At 42.9% G+C, this 20,156-nt stretch overlaps 1 protein-coding gene across 2 annotated transcripts in view; it reads left to right on the forward strand.

The window, feature by feature from the left end:
• ipo11 (importin 11) overlaps window positions 1–20,156 on the forward strand; it is a 219,418-nt gene that overhangs the window by 44,965 nt on the left and 154,297 nt on the right. For both annotated transcript variants that reach the window (XM_080738216.1, XM_080738217.1), the window contains exons 9-15: window positions 544–614; window positions 1,557–1,749; window positions 4,370–4,522; window positions 8,246–8,289; window positions 12,517–12,607; window positions 14,133–14,180; window positions 16,148–16,253. In XM_080738216.1, coding sequence (XP_080594342.1) covers window positions 544–614; window positions 1,557–1,749; window positions 4,370–4,522; window positions 8,246–8,289; window positions 12,517–12,607; window positions 14,133–14,180; window positions 16,148–16,253 — 706 coding nt within the window. The remainder of the gene's footprint in view (window positions 1–543; window positions 615–1,556; window positions 1,750–4,369; window positions 4,523–8,245; window positions 8,290–12,516; window positions 12,608–14,132; window positions 14,181–16,147; window positions 16,254–20,156) is intronic.

Consider the following 20,156-nt stretch of genomic DNA (forward strand, 5'->3'; position numbering starts at 1 on the left):
AAAGTCTGCTATTATACGTTTTGTTATTTCCCCTGGGGTGGGGGCTGGGGGACAGTTGACTCTTGGAGTTGCAGTGATAAAGTGGAGCAGGGTCCAGAGCTTAAGGGGAATTCATACCACCATATGAAAGACAATGCCAGGACTCCTTTCATCTATGTATCTCTCTCTGTGTCTCTCTTTTCCCTTGTGTACTCTCTCTCTCTCTCTCTCTCTCTCTCTCTCTCTCTCTCTCTCTCTCTCTCTCTCTCTGTTCTCAAATTGAAACGATTCCAACATCACTATCCCAGAGCTCTGCCAATTGATTGGAGTCAGAAACAGGCGGGACCAGAGTACCAATGGCCCTGCATGGCCAGACTAATATCACTGTGTTAGATATTAGTCCGGAATCTCTGTGTGCAACTTGGATTTCCAAGGGGTGCAGCAGCCTCTGTTGATAAACTAAGGCATAATGGGCCCTGATTGGGCCCCACAACTTCAGGGGCACCAACATCCAATCACAACCGAGCAGGGCCACCGTGTTATATCCTGATTTGTGTCTCGCAGGTCGGCAGGTCGGTCCAGACAGCACATGCAGAGAGAAGCTGGAGAAGACGATCATACTGTACACTAAAGTGGTGAGTTTACAAGCAGTGGATGGAGCGCGCTTGCAGTAACAACTTCCTAGAAGAGAAGTGTCCACCTAACCCCCCTGCTCCCTGGGCGTTGTATTAAGAGCCCCCAGCCACCTAGGGGGCACGATGGCGCAGTCGGTAGCGCTCTCACCTCACAGCTAGAAGTTCCTGGGTTCAATTCCCGTCATCATTGCCCATACCCTTGGTGGGGTTGGTGAAAGGGCCTTTCTGTGTGGAGTTTGCATGTTCTCCCCGTGTCCCCTAGGGTAGGTACCCTCGCAAAAAATATGCTGTAATCCTGGTACCTATGATGCCTCCCCCTGGTCAGCCAGGGCACCTGATGGAGGTGGAAATAACGGGTTGGAATAACATGTATAATAAAAGAAAAGACACCCATGTGAACGGAGCGCTGGAGGCCTGCGCACCTTGACGTATATGCAGGGGTTGAGGTACTATGTAGTAGAAGTAAACTATTGGAAATACTCAAGTAAAGTACAAATACCTTAATGATCTAATCCAACTCTCAGAAGTAAGTGTGTGTGTGTGTGCGTGCGTGCGTGCGTGCGTGCGTGCGTTGACCTCAATGACCCCTGACCGATTGACCCTGTGTCATACTGTGGGGTGTGTGTGGCCTGCTCAACAGCGCCCCTCAACGTGTGTTTGTGGTCAGAAGAGGTATTGCCAGGATACAGACATACATTACACACATAGCCAGCCAGCCATGGACATGTCGATCCAGAGGAGCGGTCTTCCACCGCTCAAAAAGAGCACCCAGCCACTGCTCCTAGTAGTTAGGATGGGTGAATCTAGGGGACGAATTTCACGAATGCGCAAATACACAATGACAAATACCTCTCACTGCCTCTCTTCACTAATCCCTTTGCCCCAACACATTTCCCTGCCACCCCCACTTGCTAACATCTCTTCTTTCTCATCCCTCCATAGCTTTTGGACTTCTTGGAGTGCCACCCGTGCGCGTTCATCCCTTTGATCCAGCGGTCCCTTGAATTTGCCGTCAGCTACGTGTTCACGCCAGCTGGGGAGGGAGTGACCTTTGAGCGCTTCATTGTCCAGTGCATGAACCTCATCAAGATGATCGTCAAGAACGACGCCTACAAACCCGCCAAGAGTATAGACGGTAGGACAGGAGGGTGCACATAGTTGGTGGGTTGAGGAATAACAGAGTTAACACATGGAAGGGTATAATGTATATGTATGTATTAGGGATGTTCCTAGCGACTAATTTCACTGACGTGTACACGACAATTTTGAAACCGAATATTCGGATAACCGAAAATTAATTGATGAATTTATTTATTGACATTAACAAGCAGAAAATAGCCAAAATCTAGCACATTTCAATCTATTAGGCTAAACCTCATTTGAAAAAGATATCAAGAGTATATGAAAGCCTTTTAATAATGTTTATACTATTGGAATCTGCTCCAAAATAATTGATTACATCACCAGTGAAAGACGTAAAACTAGGTCAAATACCAATTAACTCCCCAGCACAGCGCACAGCAGCGCAGCTGGACTGACAGGATTCCTCTCGTTAAGCGACCTCTCTCATCTCGCTCATCTCTCATCAATGTTAGGCCTACTTTAAACCATTATTTATGGCATTCGCAGCCAACTTATGACTGAGACTACTTTCTCCATGTTCTCACCTCAAAGTGGATTATTCTTCAGATGAGCAGATCAAACTGATGCAGCAGGCTCGAGCCGAGGTAACGAGTGATTCACATCCAGTCGCCTTTTTTGGATTTGATTTCTCCATCAAAGGCAAAGCACTCAGACAAACTTTGCATCGTAGCAAGTTTTAAGATTAATGAATGATGAATGATGCTGCTAAATCACTCAATGTAGGCCTACTCATGTTGAAGCAGCAGAAAGACAGACAGACAGCCTGCCGCTGCGTGCACCCGCTGTGGGTCATCGTGACCACGTATGACAGTCAGGCTCCGCAAATCACCCATGGTAATTCTTAAGTTGCTTATTTTACTTGTTATAGCAACCTTTTATTATAAAGAAATGACATTAATATGGGTGCAAGATGCAAATGTTGAATAAAGTTCATATCTCAATAATTAAAAATATATTTAATAGAATAACCGAATTTTATTTACAAACCGAATAGTGGGATCAGCCCTGTTTAGTCGGATAACCGAATAATCGCGCACATCCCTAGTATGTATACTGTATGTATGTATCGAATCTGCGATAGCAGAAAGCAGCAATCCTGCTATCATCACTTCAGTACCACTCATGTTTATTTCAAACTGACGGTGGGCCTCCTGTGTTTCATTAGCACAGCACTCTGTCCTTTGTTCTACCTTTGAATGGGTTATTTGGAGCGTACCATTGAAGGTCTCTCTCCTAAGCAATTGTTATCAAGCAGAGGAAGTAGTCTCTGTTCCAGGCACTGGTGCACTTTTGCCCCCCATCCACGACACCTCTGCCGCCACCACCACTGTTGGATCCTTTTACTGTTGAATCCTTTAGTTTTTACTGTCTGTTTTCCTATTTTTTTCCCTTTTTTTCTCTTTTTTTTTTTTTTTGCTTATCAAGTGCGCTAGTCTTTGGAGTGCAAGGTTACACAGCCAAAGGCGAAGTTAAAACTTGACACAGTAGTGTGCAGTGCAGAGAATCCCCCTGACACCTATAATAGTACAAGGATGTCAGTCTACTTGAATGACAGCTAGATCTGTGTGTGCCTGGGACTACTGTGTGCCGTGCGTACGGTGCGGTTAGCATTGTACCAATAAGGACACAGGTACACATGGAAGTTTAGAGGGGATTAACTGAAAATGTAAAACACAATGAATTATTTTCAATAATTCTAAATAGATTAGATGTCCTTTTTGTTTAGAGAAATGTATTTTGCTCGGGTTAGTACACACAAGACTAGATAAATATACACACAGTTAAAGGTGTTATGACATCAAATTCTAATGTTTCCTGACCTCAATTTCACTAAAATAACTGAGCTTTCAACATTCAGTGGTTTCTCTGTGGTTTGGGGTTTTGTGCATAATGAGGCTCAGAAAAGTGAGTTAATTGGCCCCTGGACGTACACGTCATCGTCCATGTGTCCTGCCCCCTCTCCTCCTCTCCCCTACCCACTCCTCCCTGCTTCTGTCTTTCTCCTCCACGCCTCTCTCTACTCTCCTCCACCCCCTCCCCTCCCCTCCCGTCTGCTTCTTTCACTTTCGGTTTTAGGTAAAACTTTTCCTTGGTTTAAAAAATAAATAAATCTGAAAACGGGGCGGTACCTATATCACAGATGGATCTGAATTCGCTCTGAATTCACCGCTATCGCATTGCCATAAAGAGCCCTGGAGATGAGAAAGTAACCTCGCCATAAATTGTCCTTTAATTGTAAATATGGGCATATCAAATATATTTACCCATTCAGATATCTTATTCACATCAATATCCTTCATATCAAGTAGTCTGTTTATGCTTTTTTGTTGAAATAATGAAAATCTCTATATATTTTGCGCCTTGGGTCCCAGCTGGCTATGAAACTGCATTCTGTCCCCTCTCTACACACACTGGGAATGTGTGTGTGTGTGTTTGTGTGCATGGGGTGGTGTTAGCACAACAAGTCCAGTTCACCCAGGCGAGTGGCATCTGGGGGTTTTGTGTATTAAGGAGCTATAATGGCAGAGGGAATTAAACTGCCACTGCTGGATGGGTAAGGTATTATTTATTTGATCTCAGTCTCTTTCTCTCTCTCTCCCTCTCCTCCCCAGACAGTAAACCAGAGAGTCTGGAGGCTCACAAGATAAAAACAGCGTTCTTCACACACCCTACACTGACTGAAATTGGCTGCCGTCTTGTATCTCATTACTTCCTCCTCACAGAGGAAGAGCTAGCCATGTGGGAAGAGGACCCTGAGAGCTTTGGTATGAACACGCATATCCAGTAGTCGCTTGTGCAAGACAAAATAAATATTAGTAAAGAGAAAAGAGAAAAGACGCCGGCAATAGCCGGTCTCGTTGTGTACCTGATAATTGCACAGTAAGCGTTTTATTGGAGCTACATATCTGCCTCTGCTGCCACAACGTCACTCTAACCAGCATGAGACAGATGAATGAAATGAACTACTCATATACCTGTATGTTGCTGAGGTTCCAAGAGTTGAATGTACGGTACTTGCAAAGTGTGTACATTGTTTAAGTCACAGATGCTTGGTTTTAATATAGTAAATTTGAACTTTGGCTAAAATCCTGTGTTTTATCGGATTTTATAGGATTCTTGTTTACTTCGTTAGAATAGAGTTTGCACCATCATTACAACTTGTCATGCTTCACGTAACCGAGGTGAGGTCAGTAAATTAAACACACTTCATGGCAGCTGGGTTACATTAAATTACATCTTTACTCTTTTACTCTTTACTCTAAAGAGTAAAGATTTACTCTACATTAGAGTAAATCTTAACAATTAGTCAACACAAGTAGACTAAGTCTACTTACAGGAAGTACAGCACGTGCAGTATGTGACACCAGAGCTAGTCTCCTAGCAACTATTAGCAGCCGAGGCTTGATCGAACAGTAGACAACGGCGATCTTAATACGCTGATTAAAAAAAGCGCTAAGAAGGAGATCTCCTTCTTAGGCAGAACTTAGTTACCAAAATCATAAACCCATGGCAGAAAAAGTGTTAAGAAAAATATTGGTACTGGAGGCAGTGCGAAAGAGAGCTTAATCTTGTCTGATCGGCAATGCTACATTTATTTTGACCACGCATGCGCACTTTGCGCACCAGTTATGTGCACCCTTGACCCTTTGCACCTTTCAACTTCTAACAGTATTGATTGAACCCTTTAATCGCCGCTTTACACCTTTGTGTCTTTAATCTTTTATTCTGCTTTTTCTCCTGCTTTCTTCTCATAAGGCTGGTTTTATGACTCAACCTTTGCACCATCTGATTAGATCCACTACATTATCACTAATGGCCAATAGGAGAAGCACAGCACTTAGTCATTCTGATGAAAGAGGCACCTACACCTAGGGATGGGTATCGTTCACCTCTGAATCGATACGATACCTTTTTCGATACCTGGGAATCGATACGATACCTTTTTCGATACCGTTTTCGATACTTTTTTATTTCTGATTTTTATTATTATTATCTCATATGCTGCCATTTAACAATACCTTCGTACTCTTTAACTGCCATTCGTCTCCATAGACTTCCATGTAATTCATAGTGCACGGATCATGCACACCCATGCCTAGATAATGCACCACGTGTGTCCACATTGCTCACAGCTTTCAAACAAAAAAATCCGAATGGAAATCCGTTCAGGCATTCATGAGATAGCACTCATTATGTTTTACACTGTTGTGAGCTTGGAGGTCTGCTACCTGAGTTGTATGGGGGTTGTATGGGGGTTAAACAAGCAATTTCGCGATCGCTATCATGCCTACTAACGTTTTTGGGGTTCAAAATGGCGGAAATTCTCGGGTTCCTCGGGCGTGGCAGGGAGGGACATCGCGAAATTCTCGGGTTCCTCGGGTTTGGCAGGGTATGAGTTATTACCCTTATTAACTTTTTTCTATAGGCTATTTTACACACCACAATAGGTTATTAAGGCCCTCTACAATGGTTCAGCCATTGTCATGTCAAGTATAGTAGTAGGCTTACTGTAGTTGATGGAACTACTATTACTGCTACTATGGCTGCTATTTTATATAGGTCTACAAGTGTTTGTCTGCAATAGAACACATTCTTTATACAGCTATTCTATGGCTATACTGTTGACGTTTTTAATTTTTTATTATTATTGTTATTTATTATCATCATCATCATCATCATCTTAGCCTACAGTACCTTATCTTAGTTTTTCTTATTATTATTATCACCTCAATCACAACATTGCATCTTGCTTCTTGTCCCTGTAGACTAGAGTAGCTAGTGACAATAAGACCTTGCTTCTCTTTATTCTTAAACCTCACATCAACAATTTGCGCTGTTGAATGCAACTACATTGAACGTGAATGCGCGTTCGCGTCTACTGCATACATGAACGACGTGCAGCGGCAGCATGGAGTTACAGAGGCAGGGTGGCTGTGCTGGCGAAACAAACACAAACATGCTTAAAAAGTTTGTTTCAACCGATCAATTACTTTTTCTAGGCGGTCGGAACTAAAGACACATGTACCATACTACACATCTCTCCCGGGACTGTATTCTTTTTTTTAATACAACACAGAAAAAGGCTTTCACGGAAAGGGTGACAGTCCTTTGCTGCCTGAAGACAGAGCAGCGAGCAGAGGGGGAGAGGCTATGGGGAGAGTAGCTCTGGTCCACAGCGTTAGCGTGGGGACTGGGGACTGGGGAGAGGTGACGATCGATGCTCACACAGTGTCACAGCCGGAGATCATAGACGTTGGATCATCATAATAACATCGTTGGCTATTGTCGGATGTTTTCAGTTGTGGGCCATTTCACAGTAACGCAACTACGCAAGTTTACTAAAGCAATTCAATGTTGTTACGGATGCGACCGGCCACGGGTGCGTTCAAGAGTACCGAAACTTGGTACAGTTCGTTTTTAATTCAATCGATACTCGGTAGTACCGACGTGATTCGGTCGATACCATTAAAAGTACCGACTTCGGTACCCAACCCTACCTACACCCTTACTTACTTTTTATTGTTTTTATATTTATTCACTGCCTTATATTTCAAGCGAAATGACATTGTGAAAACATGCAAAAAGTCTAGAAAGGGGCACACACAGTGCCCCTTTCTAGTTTTATATACCAAAGATCTGGTGTTCCTCTCCAGCATGTGTGTTGTTCATCTCTTCTGTTCATGCCCTAGACCTTTTTATTTGATTTGTGTCCTATTGTAGCTCCACTTCTTAAGGTTTACCTGCCTTCCTCTCCTTGTTCATATTTCCCTGAAGTATTTGTGGAGCCAAAAGGGAGCCTTAGAGCTGGCCCAGCAAAGCCTGATATTGATACTGTGAATCTTTAAGTCTGTTTTATTGGACATACTCAGCACTATATAGTGACATTTATGATACATTTTTATAGCACACACCTTTACCTTTCCCACTTTAAGGGCCCCTTAAGTATAATGCCAAAAGTCTGATTTTAATCACAGCCTATAATCAACTGTCTACAGTGCACTCCCAGTTTTCAATTGAGTCTTGTCTTGCTGGACGATCAGCGTCAAACTTTTTGTGCACGCTGACAATTGTCTACTTTACAAAAATCTCACATACCTTATTATATCATGAATGCAACATACAATCAACCCCACATTAGAATCAAATCTCTATATCTCCTTTTCAACAACACAGTTAGATGGCATGTTCAGTATGTGAATAGCTAGCCTAGCCTACAACTAAAGAATTATTCTTAGGTGATTCCTGTTGCATCCAGTGCAATATTCTTTTGTTTTACCTCCAGCTAGCGCTGTGATATAATAAATGACGTTGACGGAAGAGGGATACTTGAGGGCACCTCCAAAAACGCTCACTTCTGCCCTATGGGGGTGCCACAAATGCAAAAAGTTGAACCGCATTTTTTGAAATGTTATTTCTTCCTGCAACTTCCTCGGGATCCTGGCGGCTTTCTAGTTTAATTTAATTTGTTGTTCTGTTTTCCTGGACAGCTGTTGAAGAAACAGGTGGTGACTCGTGGAAATATAGCCTGCGGGTGAGTAGAGAGACGCACGCACGCACGCACGCACGTGCGCGCGCGCGCACACACACACACACACACACACACACACACACACACACACACACACACACACACACACACACACACACACACACACACACACACACACACACACACACACACACACACACATTTCAATCATTTATTTATGTCCACATAAGAGATACAGTACAAGGACACAAATATTACAAGGTGCTGTAAATAATGTACACACACACACACACACACACACACACACACACACACACACACACACACACACACACACACACACACACACACTCACTCGCTACTTAAAGATGTGATAAATTGCAGAGAAGTACAGTATATTCCACTAGGAATAACAAATATATACATATACACAGAATAAAGGGAAAGTCATTTCGAAGCATATACTATGACACATTAAAGTCTGTGTGACTGAGTGCTTACTCAAAGCTTACTTAGAGATTTCTTTAACTAGAAAAACCCATAAATCATGCACCAACGCACCAGGCAGCCCCCGGGGCATCCTGCAGGCAGAGTAGTGTTTTGTACTCCTAGTCCTTCTGTGATGTACAGGGTTGGCACTGCAACCATGCACCCCCACTGCCTGATTGCGTCTCCCTATCACAGCAGTACTGTGTTGTGAGTTGTGACAGCTCTCTCTCATCTATACCCAAATGTGGCATGCCAGGCGAGGCATGCGCTGCGGTTCCGACATTCCAGCGCTTTATGTGCAATCTCACCACGGGTCAGAACGCACATTATTTCAGGTATTTTGAAGTTGACAAAACCGGAGCCGGAGAAAAACCTCTCTTTTTGTGAATGAGAACAAAGGTGGCTGAGCTACACTGTGTGTGTTGCATTTAGTTTTCAAAGCCTAAAGACTGTGTGTGTGCGTGCGTGCGCGCGCCCTCCTCTCCATTCCGCCAGGCAGAAACCTCGCATCAGACGGCGTTCCTCAGAGTGGGCACAGCCAGCTTTCGCTGGCCGGTTGATTTTCGGCTTCAGGCGGCGATAGAGCTTGAAAGGTTGGTCGGATGGGGGATCAGGGCTGGCGATCCGCCTCCAACGGTGCCAGGCTCAAATCTGTCTGTCTCCCCCCAGCCGAGGGACCACCTTGTTTTCACAATGTTAACACAGTCATAAATTAGTCATGAATTAGTATGTCAATTAGTTCTTGTTCTGCCATTGTCATTTCAATAAATCAAAAACCTTGAAGTCCAATTATAGCAGGGTTCTCTTAACTCTGCTGCAGGTGCACACACACACAAACGCACACGCGCACACACGACATGCACACACAAGCGAGGGGAAGATGCATTTTTATTGAATGTAAAAGTATACTGACAGAGCGCTGTTGCCTGGCTGAATTAAAACCCTATCTAACACACATTATCTCTTAGCAGAGAGAACTGCTTTCCAGCTATGTTGCTGGTGAGTACAAAGTCCTGCATTCATGATTCATGATAAAATTGGGCCATTCCACACATCGTACTACACTAGGTTTGGCCCGGGGGAGACAACTTTGAGCCTGGCACCGTTGGAAGCGGCTCGCCAGCCCGGATCCCCCGTACCCAGTACGACCAACCTTTTGGGCGCTATCTCCGTTTGAAGCCTAAAATCAACCGGCCAGCGAAAGCTGCCTGTGTCCACTCTGAGGAGCACTGTGTGATGAGAGGTCACTGCCTGGCGTAATGGAGAGAGGCACGCGTGCGCCCACACACACATACACACACTCTCTCTCTCCCACAACCAAGTACAAACTAGAATTTGTCGATGTTGTCATCGACAAATTCAGTGTCTCCCAGCATCTTCCTAGTTGCTATGCAGATGATGACGTGCAGAACGCAAAATTGATGCGTTCTGAGTGTTGTTTGTTTACCTTGCAGCTCTCTCGTAAAAGAAGGTTAATACGAGATGAGACATAGGCTGCTGCGAATGGGAAGCGGGCAATTATTATTTTGACACTAATGACTCTTCTTTTTTTAGAGTAGCCAAATATTTCCCCCCCCCTTTTTCCCCCAATTTAGTCGTTATGCCAATTGATTCCTCCCCACACACATTTCTGTGTTGTCGTTGTCACCTACTGTCTCACCTGCAAGTGAGAGCCTTTGTTCTACTCCTTCTGCCCAACACTCCCTGCTGACAGGTGCTGCCCTAGCCCGTAGGAGTACATACAATGGCTTCCATCCCCCCAACACGGTTCGCATAGATGGCCGACAAAGGTGGTTGCACCGCGGTGGATTCAGACTCATAACCTCCGTGGTGGTTTACCACTGCACCACCCGAGCGCTTGAGAAAAAAAAAGATCATTGAGTCTTCTGCAGCACGTTTGTCAATACTAAAGTAGAATTAACCGCAAAGCTTCAGTGAACTAATAATGTTGGAACCGAACCTTGTTTACAATTGCACAACTGACAGTTTTCACATTTTTGTAATCAAGCCTACACAAATGGAAAGAGACAAACCAATATTAGACCTAACTATATTGATGCTTTAGATTGATTTTCTCATATCCAAGGTTTAGCGTAGGAGCCAAAACGACACAGCCCACATCACAATGAAGCACTTAGGCAGCCTAAGAGATTGACATGTCTGAGCTGAGAAACAAATTAAACAACACAATTAACATTGCTCATGGATTGTACGGAATTAAACCCCCACAGACAAAAATAAACAAACAAGCCTATCAAGAAGGTAAATGAAAATGCATTCAGCCATAGGGATTGCAAACAAGCCTTGTGACATTAGTAAAATGTCAATGTCTTTTAGCATATCAAATACTAGCAACTGCGATGCAACCAAACATTGTATGTCAACTTCAATTTCAAATTGCTTATTTTCCTTGAGGAACTTAATTTATGCAGTAGACAGGGAAGACAAGAACAACAATCGCAAACACATGATCAGTCATTCGTCTACACATTAATCTGTCCACTATCCCTGAGGGGGTCGCAGTTGGGGATTGGAAATGTTAACCACTTCCAACTTTGTGCCACTAACTTTGTGAAAACCTATTTTGCAATATTGTGCAGGCATGCCATTATAGATGACAATTTTCAAAGCTACACGACTCGCTCATGACGCTTCGCATCACAATGTGTTGTGAGCTTGTGGATGTCCTATTTCTGTTATTTGTCATATGACAGAACCCTATATTGGGGTCCCGCAGGGTTAACTTGGTCAGTTCCTTTTCCCCCTCTACAGAAAGTCTCTTCCCTGAAAGGTATATTCAGTGATTTTATTTAATTCAAATATAAATATAATTGGTACATTTTCCATTCATTCTCCTCACTAGAATATGTGCTGACCATATAAGGACTTCCACCATGGCCCGTGTTACGAGCATAGCTAGATTCGGTTTTCAGAGGTGGCCAGCCAGTCCTCGACCAATCAGGGTAGAGTATGGCCGTAGTTATGTTATGATGTTTAGTTATGATGATCAAAATGAAGGTTTTGAGAACCACAGTCGCTCTGAATTAAGAACGTCTGCTAAATGCCTAGATTGTAAACTACTGAACTCATAAAATGCCACAGTCTCGTAGTAAATCAGTATCATACATATCCTGAAGCTGGAGACGTAGGCCTACCGATATTCAGTGATTGGGTCTAATGATCAAAACGAGAACATTATAATGGTGTAAAAAATCTATAAAAAACTAAACATTTCCACGCTGTAAGGCCAGTAAAGGACAAGATGACCCCCAGCCACTTTCATTATCACTGAATACACCTTGAGCACATCAGTGCCAAAGCCGCAAAGCAGAAGATATTCGTAGAATCAACATGAACTTGACATTTATTATTATTTTATTTTATTGCCATGTCAGGTTTTGTAATGTTACACATTGGCAGAATACGTTGTTGTCTGCATTTGTTTATGTTCTACTTTCACGTTAATTTCATGGCAATGCAAACATCTACCAAAATGTACCTTCAAGACCTAAGTCCGATTCTACAAATGCCTTCTAACTCGGTAGTTCTCACACTTTCAAGAATGTTCAAAAATAGCAGATGTACAATCAAGCTGAGCTTGTATGTCTGCTATTCATGAATAGCCAACGCAAAAAATCTAAAATGACACAGATACTTTCCCGGTTTTAAGTGCTTAAGCCATAACACATCTTTATTCACTTTTTATGTCTACTTTTGTATTTATTTCCATCCTGCTGGTCCAGTTCTCACTCGGTCATCTTTCTCTTTCTTCCTCTCTAGCCTTGTACAGAAGTCTTGTTCCTGGATATCTTCCACAACTATAGCCAGACACTGACCCCAGTGCTGCTGGAGATGGTGCAGAATCTCCAAGGTCTGTTTTTCTGTTCTCACCTGTTGCAGTACAACAATCTGGGCTCAAAGCACTTAACAACTCATTGATTGCCATTTTCAAAATGGCCGCCAAGTTCCTCACTGCCACGTTCCTAAATTTCTAGTGCACAGATACATTTTTAGTGCACGGATCATGCACGCCCATGCCTAGATGATGCACCATATGTGTAGTACTTTTTAACAGCTTTCAAACAAAAAAATCCGCTTGGAAATCCGTTCAGGCATTCATGAGATAGAAGCCTTCAAAGTCAGACAAAACAAACACTGCCACCTTCCTAAATTTCTAGTGCACGGATCACTTTTTAGTGCACGGATCGTGCACGCCCATGCCTAGATGATGCACCATATGTGTAGTACTATTTAACAGCTTTCAAACAAAAAAATCCGCTTGGAAATCCGTTCAGGCATTCATGAGATAGAAGCCTTCAAAGTCAGACAAAACAAACATTTTGCCATTTTGAAAGATGTTTGTTATGGGGCTAAACATGCAATTTCGCTATTGCGATCATGCCTAATACATTTTGCGTGCGTGTGTGCCTAATACATTTTAGGCATTTTTGGAAATTCTTTTATAATTTTTTTTTCTTTTTTTCAAAATGGCTGCCAACTCGGGAAACTCGGGCTGTGGCAGCCTGGGACTACTGTAATAACTCGGGAAACTCAGGCCTTGGCAATCAATGAGTTAAGCAACAGTTATTTGTAAGACTAATGTTATTACAGCATTTTTGTCATTTCACAATGTTTGAACAGATATGACTACTTAAAAACACAGTCCCGTTAGCGTTGCACAATCTTTTACATAATGTTACTTTTGGTTTCAACTTGTCTCTCCCAAGCATAATGGCGTGGGGTCCTTTAGTGCTCAATTCATAGACTGTGTGGACAGTGATTCCAACTAGAAATACTGTTCCTTTCGAAACAGTGTGGGCTCACATGTAACACCATGTATCGCATAAAGATCTACCCTTTGGCTGCACCTCATTGGCTAAGGGTCCTGCCTTTGTACTGTTGAGGAGAACTTGTAAATAATGAAGATAACATACTTGTGTCAAAAATAGGATAGCCAATCTACACAATCGCGTTGTGCACGCACGCGCGCACGCACGCACGCACGCACGCACGCACAGCCCACACAGCCCACACAGTCTCCTGGTGGTGTTGACGTGTGGTGTTTTGTTGCTCAAACAGAAGCGGGTTTGCTCTCCCCTCTGTTCCCCCCAAAGCTGTGGCTCACCTCCCTCTGATGGAGAGGAAATGGCCTCTGTTGGAGGAACCTGGATACCTGATCGGAATCTATGGCTAAGGGTTTAAGGCGGAGTGCAGGCCATTTGTTCTTGTTGTTTGTTACATGGTTTTTCTGTACAGCGTTTGTTCCGTTTAAAATTTTCAGTGTTTAAAATCCATCTGTGTGTCCCCCCTACATCCAAGCACTGATGCCACAGAATCCCTTAGGGACTTTGGTCAACCATATAGGTTTAAGTGGTTTACTTTATTTGCTTTACCAGGTCCGACAAATGTAGAGGATGCTGTCCAGTTACGGATGAAGGATGCAGGTGAGTTAAACCATCCCTTATTTGTTATATTGAATTCCCTCTCTCTTTTCATCCTCTCTCTTGCTCTACTCTTCTCCGTCTCTCTTGCTCTATTCTTCCTTCTCCCACCGTTTCGTCAACTCCCCTAACTCGCATTCTCACTGACGTTCTCTCTCTCATTGTCTCTCTGACTCATCTCTTCCCTTGGTAGGTCTGATACCGTTTGCCAGTTTCTCTTTGAAGGGGATCTGCAGATTTAGACAGCTCTATCATTCGTATACAGACTATACACCAAAAGGACCATGTTATAGGTGCTGTCAGTTAAAGCAGCACACGGTTCTCAGTGATGACTTAATACTATAAACGTTCCATTATACATCTATCCTGCGTCTGTTTATTATCTCCGCTAGGTCAAAGGCATTGTTGAAATTATGTTTTTGCCTGTGTGTGTCTGTCTGCGGCTAATCCTGCAAACCACTACATCGACTAATTCAATCATTTTATTCAATAACCCAAAATATTGAGTTCCACCTGGAGATACAATATGAGCACCCATCAAGTTAATGTTTACTTTTAGTCCTTCTGTGCTGCAGTCAGCTTTTCTTTGTAACATGTCCTCTTACGAATGAATGTTCATTCCAATGTACAATGTAAACTGAAAACAATGGGCTCTCTCAAAAGAGAACAATGCAGCAGCATTTCATTGTTTGATGAATCGATAGCTGGATCTACTGTACGTCTGAAAGTCAACGAAGCAAGTGCTTATCACCATCAGTGCATCATCCTGTTCTCCCCTATCTAAACTAAGAAAGTAAAGGTGGAGGGAGGGACAGGAGAAATGTAGTGCTTGAAACCCCCCTGAGGGGGTTCATGGCTTCCCGTGGCTTTCGGGGCTTTTGCTTTTTTGACCCCAACTCTTCAAAGCATTAGACTTACCCCTTATGCCATAGTACTCACTCATCCGTTCTTTCTACGTCCATCCATCCATAATTTGAGACGACAAATGATGAGGAAAGAATATTCATAAGGTCCCACTGCAGCTGCTAGAGTTCATTCAGTCCCCAGAGAGACTACAGTACAATTCTTGCTTCCCTGCCTGCTCTCCCTCACCCCTTCATTTATCTGTCTCTGATTTTCTACGAGTTCCCGTCACCCGCTTCACCCACCTTATCTGCATCTCTGCCACCTGTAGTCAAATCACCCCAGAGAGAGGGTTGGATAGAGTTTTCTAAACATTTTAGCCAACTATTTAGTCAATGTAAACCAGTAAGACGCCTAAGGGCGAAAAGGGCGAGGTCGCGCCATCTGCCTTGGCCATCTGACTTGGCCATTTATGGATTATGTTGGTGAGATTTTCCTATCAGGGCATCATCTGGGATACAATCCCTTTATGCCCATATATGGAGATCCCTGCTCTGGGTATCTGACATCACTATGATGTCACCTGTGATGTCACAGTGATGTGTCAGGTGTACCACAGTGTCAGGTGTTACCCGTCCGGATGGACAAACGGATACGGTCAAGCTGTGACGGTTCTGATAGTAAACTGTAGTTGGAGCAAGTTTATTGCTCTGATTTTCTTCTTTATTGCGACCGTCAGGTCGCAGTTACTATCAAAACCTCCACTGGCTGTCCGTCAGTCAGTCTGTCCATCACATGCCACTCTTCTAGCGCCACCATGAGGCTGCTTTTTGCAGACTCTTATCTCCGGCACCGTTGCCCCTATCTATGCCAAACTTTGCACACACACTCCTTGGCTGGCAAACCACAACTCCCGTACCTGACGGTCGCTTATCTTCCGATTAGGGAGTCTTACTGATATGGGAAAAAAGAAAATACGGACAATTCTGTCTCTCTGTCATGTCACATATTTACTAGGTATATTTTACTAAAATAAGCTCGTGTTTTCCCTTCATTATAGCTGATTGATGATTATTGATATATTTAGTTTTTATACAAATTAGTAATTCTGTCTCTTTTGTCCACAGTGTACAATGCAGTGGGACTGGCAGCTTACGAGCTCTTTGACAATGTGGATTTTGACCAGTGGTTCAAAAACCAGCTTCTGGGGGAACTGCAAGTTAGCCATCACAGGTAATTGGAAGTAATTTGAAGAACATTTAAATAACCAAAATTCATGTTATTTGGAATGTTTAACATATCTATTATTATACTGTATATTATTACCCCCACCCACAGTACTGTGCTTCAGGATCGCAACCCTATGACAGGTTTCCATAACATCTTTCAAAAATATTAAGCAAATGATCAGAAAGACAGAAAAACTAAATGCTAATTGATACACATTTCCATCCACTAATAAAATGTGAATATTGGGAGATAGAAATAAGCAGTAGGTAGCTCTACAGTATGTTGCCAGTGAAGTGAGAGGCATATTATTGGACATGTATTACTTTTTAACGCTCTTTTAGGCGATACAGACATATTTTACACAGAAGGCCTGGTAGGATTGGGCTGCATGTCCACTAGTTGTGCAGAGTCGTTCAATCACTAGTTGGAGAGCTGTTAAATGCTTACAGTAGGATGCCATCCTATAAACATACTGAATTCTAGAAAAGCATAGTCTTTAGACATCACAACTTGAGATTGGCTATGAAATAATAATAACACCCAAAAAAACAAAAACATTATATACACAGATTGGCTATCAAAGTTGGTAGGAGAGGCATATTTTAACAAAAATAACAAAAATCATGAAGGCATCATCAAATCGAACCCACATTTTAATCATGCATTGAGGGACCTCTAAAGAATCCAGAGTCGGGGTGGCGCAGTGGTAGTAGTGGTAGTAGTAGCCATATAGTGGGCAAGTAGCTGCCTACTATCTGGCTTTGCTGCTAAACGTCTCAGTGTTTCCCCTAGGCAGAAGCTGAAGGAGTGGGGGCAGAGTTGCGGGGAGCGGCATAGCGTTCGCGCACAGCGCGGCGTGCAGGCGGAAAATTTTCCGTGTTTTTCGGGTTGGGTGTGTTTGCGCCATTCTAACTCAGTTAAAAAATAAATATATAGATTTGTATTTTATAACAACATTGGCCATCATCTTCTGATCTTTATTTTATTATCATCAACATTTGCCATCATCTCTTCAGTTTCAAAGTGCTTTTTTAACACACAAAAATAGATACTATTTGGCTTTTCAAGCTTAAGTAAATAACCTAAGTAAGTTCTGTTGTCAGATTTGTCAGGAGGAATAAACAACCAGGTCTATGAAAACAAGCCCAAAATAAGTGAATATAGGCCACATGAGCACTTTAAACCTAAATACATCCGCTATTTGAAAATAGCCGATCTACAAGCTCACAAGCAACCACCAGGGGCGTCACAAAGGGGGGAAAGTGGGACTGAGTTACTAGGGCCCAAGGTGGAGGGGCCTTAATCAAGCATCTATACTGGAGCAATTGGTGGCAAACCTAAACCAGAATGTTTAGCTACATATTCTCACAAACACCTCTCACAAACATAGCCACCACGTCGGACAAACGTGAAAATTTACAACTGTCCACATTTTAAACATGCCACTCTTTGAACCGCATTTATTTCAATTTAACAACATCTCGCCTCACGCAGAGCAGCCAGTCCTGACATAGTATTCTGAACATTCTGGCCAGTGCTGAAACGTCAAAATGATCATCAGGGTATCAAGTTACAGAGGGAGGGAGGGGGAGGGAGGGGGGAGAGGAGCTGAGCAGAGTAGAGTATCGAATTACAACAGAGGGGGGTGTGTGTGTGTGTGTGTGTGTGTGCGCGTGCGTGCGTGCGCGTGTGTGTGTGCGCAAGCATTTTTTTTCCCCCAAATTTTTTTTTTTTTTTCAAAAAAATTTTTTTTCAAAAAACTTTTTCTTTTCAAAAAACTTTTTTTTTCTCAAAAAACTTTTTTTTTCCTCAAAAAACTTTTTTTTTCTAAAAAAACTTTTTTTTCTCAAAAAACTTTTTCCTAAAAAAACTTTTTTTTCTCAAAAAAAGAATTACCCATATTTGGCCATTACACACACCACACTGCCGCAACATGGCGGTGAAGGCCGCGCAGCGGCCTGAACTCTAGACTTTTGCGGCCCGAAGGGCTGCAAACTTCTAGTTATTTTATACTTTAGCAATCGAAAAATAGCAGATAGGCCTATACAAGCTCACAGCGCGGCACCGAGTGCCGCGCTGTGAGCTTGTAGATCTGCTATTTTTGAAAAGTCGTGAAAATGGGTGCAAATCTTTGAAAATATGTATTTCTTAACATTTGTAACTTATATTTTGCTTCTGGGGGGTCCCTGGAACTATTTTGAGATGGGGGTCCGTGGCCAAATTCATATAATTTTGGGGGTCCTCCTTCACATGAAAAGGCACCACTGACACTCCCCCTATGAAGAACATTAATGGGGGGCCCACAGTGAAGCCTTGTACCCAGGGCCCAGAATTTGGTGCCCTGGCAACCACCATTATTTACAAGCAACTTTACGGAAATAAGAGCCCAAAATGGCTTATAATAGTCTGACTTGGCAACACTGCATGGTATTTCATCCAACCTAGCCCAACATGGCTTATATTATCAGACACACACTGTAGGCTAGGTTGCTTGCTAACACAAACAGTCAGACACAAACTGCACATTTAGCCACAGACAACCACACACTACACCACTCTAAAATCATTATCAATACGTTTTTAAATGAATCTTGAGAAATGTACAGCTAAGCTGTAATGATGAATGGGACAACAAGTAAACTTCTCCTGTAACACTGCCTATGCGACGCGACGAGTGGGTTTGTACTCGGTGCACAGCTGTTGTTTCTCCATCCAATCAATGAGTGTAGCAGAGGAGCGCTATAGTCTCCTTCCAGCCGTACCTAACCGAGAGAACAACCGTATTCTAAACATGAGTCACGTTGTTGTGAAAATAATTCATCTGCTTAAAAAAAAATCTAAAAAAATCTAAAAAAAAAAAAAAAAAAAGAATCCTAGAGCGGCGGCCAGATTCTAAGGGGCGGCGGCCCGCCACTCCTTAATGCATATAGGGGAAACACTGCGTCTACACGAACACAATTGTGTTCTGTGGAGGGAAGCTGGGCAGGGAGGGTGATATTTGTAACAATACATACTCCTACAGTCTGGGCCGGCATCTGTCAGCAGGCAATGTGGGTGGGAGGATTAGGACAAAGCTTCTACGTCCTCTCCTCACTGGCAGGTGAACCAGGTGAACAGCAGTGATAACACACATAAATGTGTGTGGGGAGGAATCGATTACAATTAGCAACTAAATTGGGGAGAAACATACCTCCCCAATCCCAAAAAGAGAGCGAGAGGGGAAAAAAAGAATGCAGAGATGAAAGCATTTTAACTTCGACCAATTAGGGACACCACACATTTGAAGACTTTCAGTTTTTTGCAGAACCATTGTATTGCTTTCATAGATTGACTGTTCAGTTGATAGCTGGTCTCCATTCTCTAATGACATTTTTATGTCAGTTATGTCATTTACCTTCCCGACCTGATTTCTTTCACAGTCTGGCCTTGTACAAACATAATTGACACAAGGCATTCACGATCAGCATCCTTGGAGTACCCCGTGTCTTTTCATACACACCGATAATGCCAATACAATGTCATTACATGCACCACACAGACACGATGGAGGGAGGTAGGGCCAGGACTCCTGGTGTGTGAATTGTCTTTCTAGTTTGGCAAGTCTTTTTTATTTAAAAATTTTCCTCACAGCACAGGCATGGCATGAACTTAGTTTTCAGTCATTTCCTTCAGTTCAAAGAGGACTGGGGGTTCATCTCAAGCTGTTTCCTGTAATCCTCCCCATGCAATCACCCCTTATCCTGGTTCTCCATTACCATTCCTTTCACCGTAACTGAAGCCAATTGACATCTTATTAACCTCCCTCTAGCCTCAATCGATAGCTCTCCTTCAGCGCCTCAGTTGGTGCGCAGCTAGGCTCAGAGACATGTAAGCAAATCCCCATTTATACTTAAGCGGTCAGAGTTT

The sequence above is a fragment of the Nannobrachium achirus genome (assembly GCF_963921795.1).
Source record: "Nannobrachium achirus genome assembly, chromosome: 12".
Classification (NCBI taxonomy): domain Eukaryota; kingdom Metazoa; phylum Chordata; class Actinopteri; order Myctophiformes; family Myctophidae; genus Nannobrachium; species Nannobrachium achirus.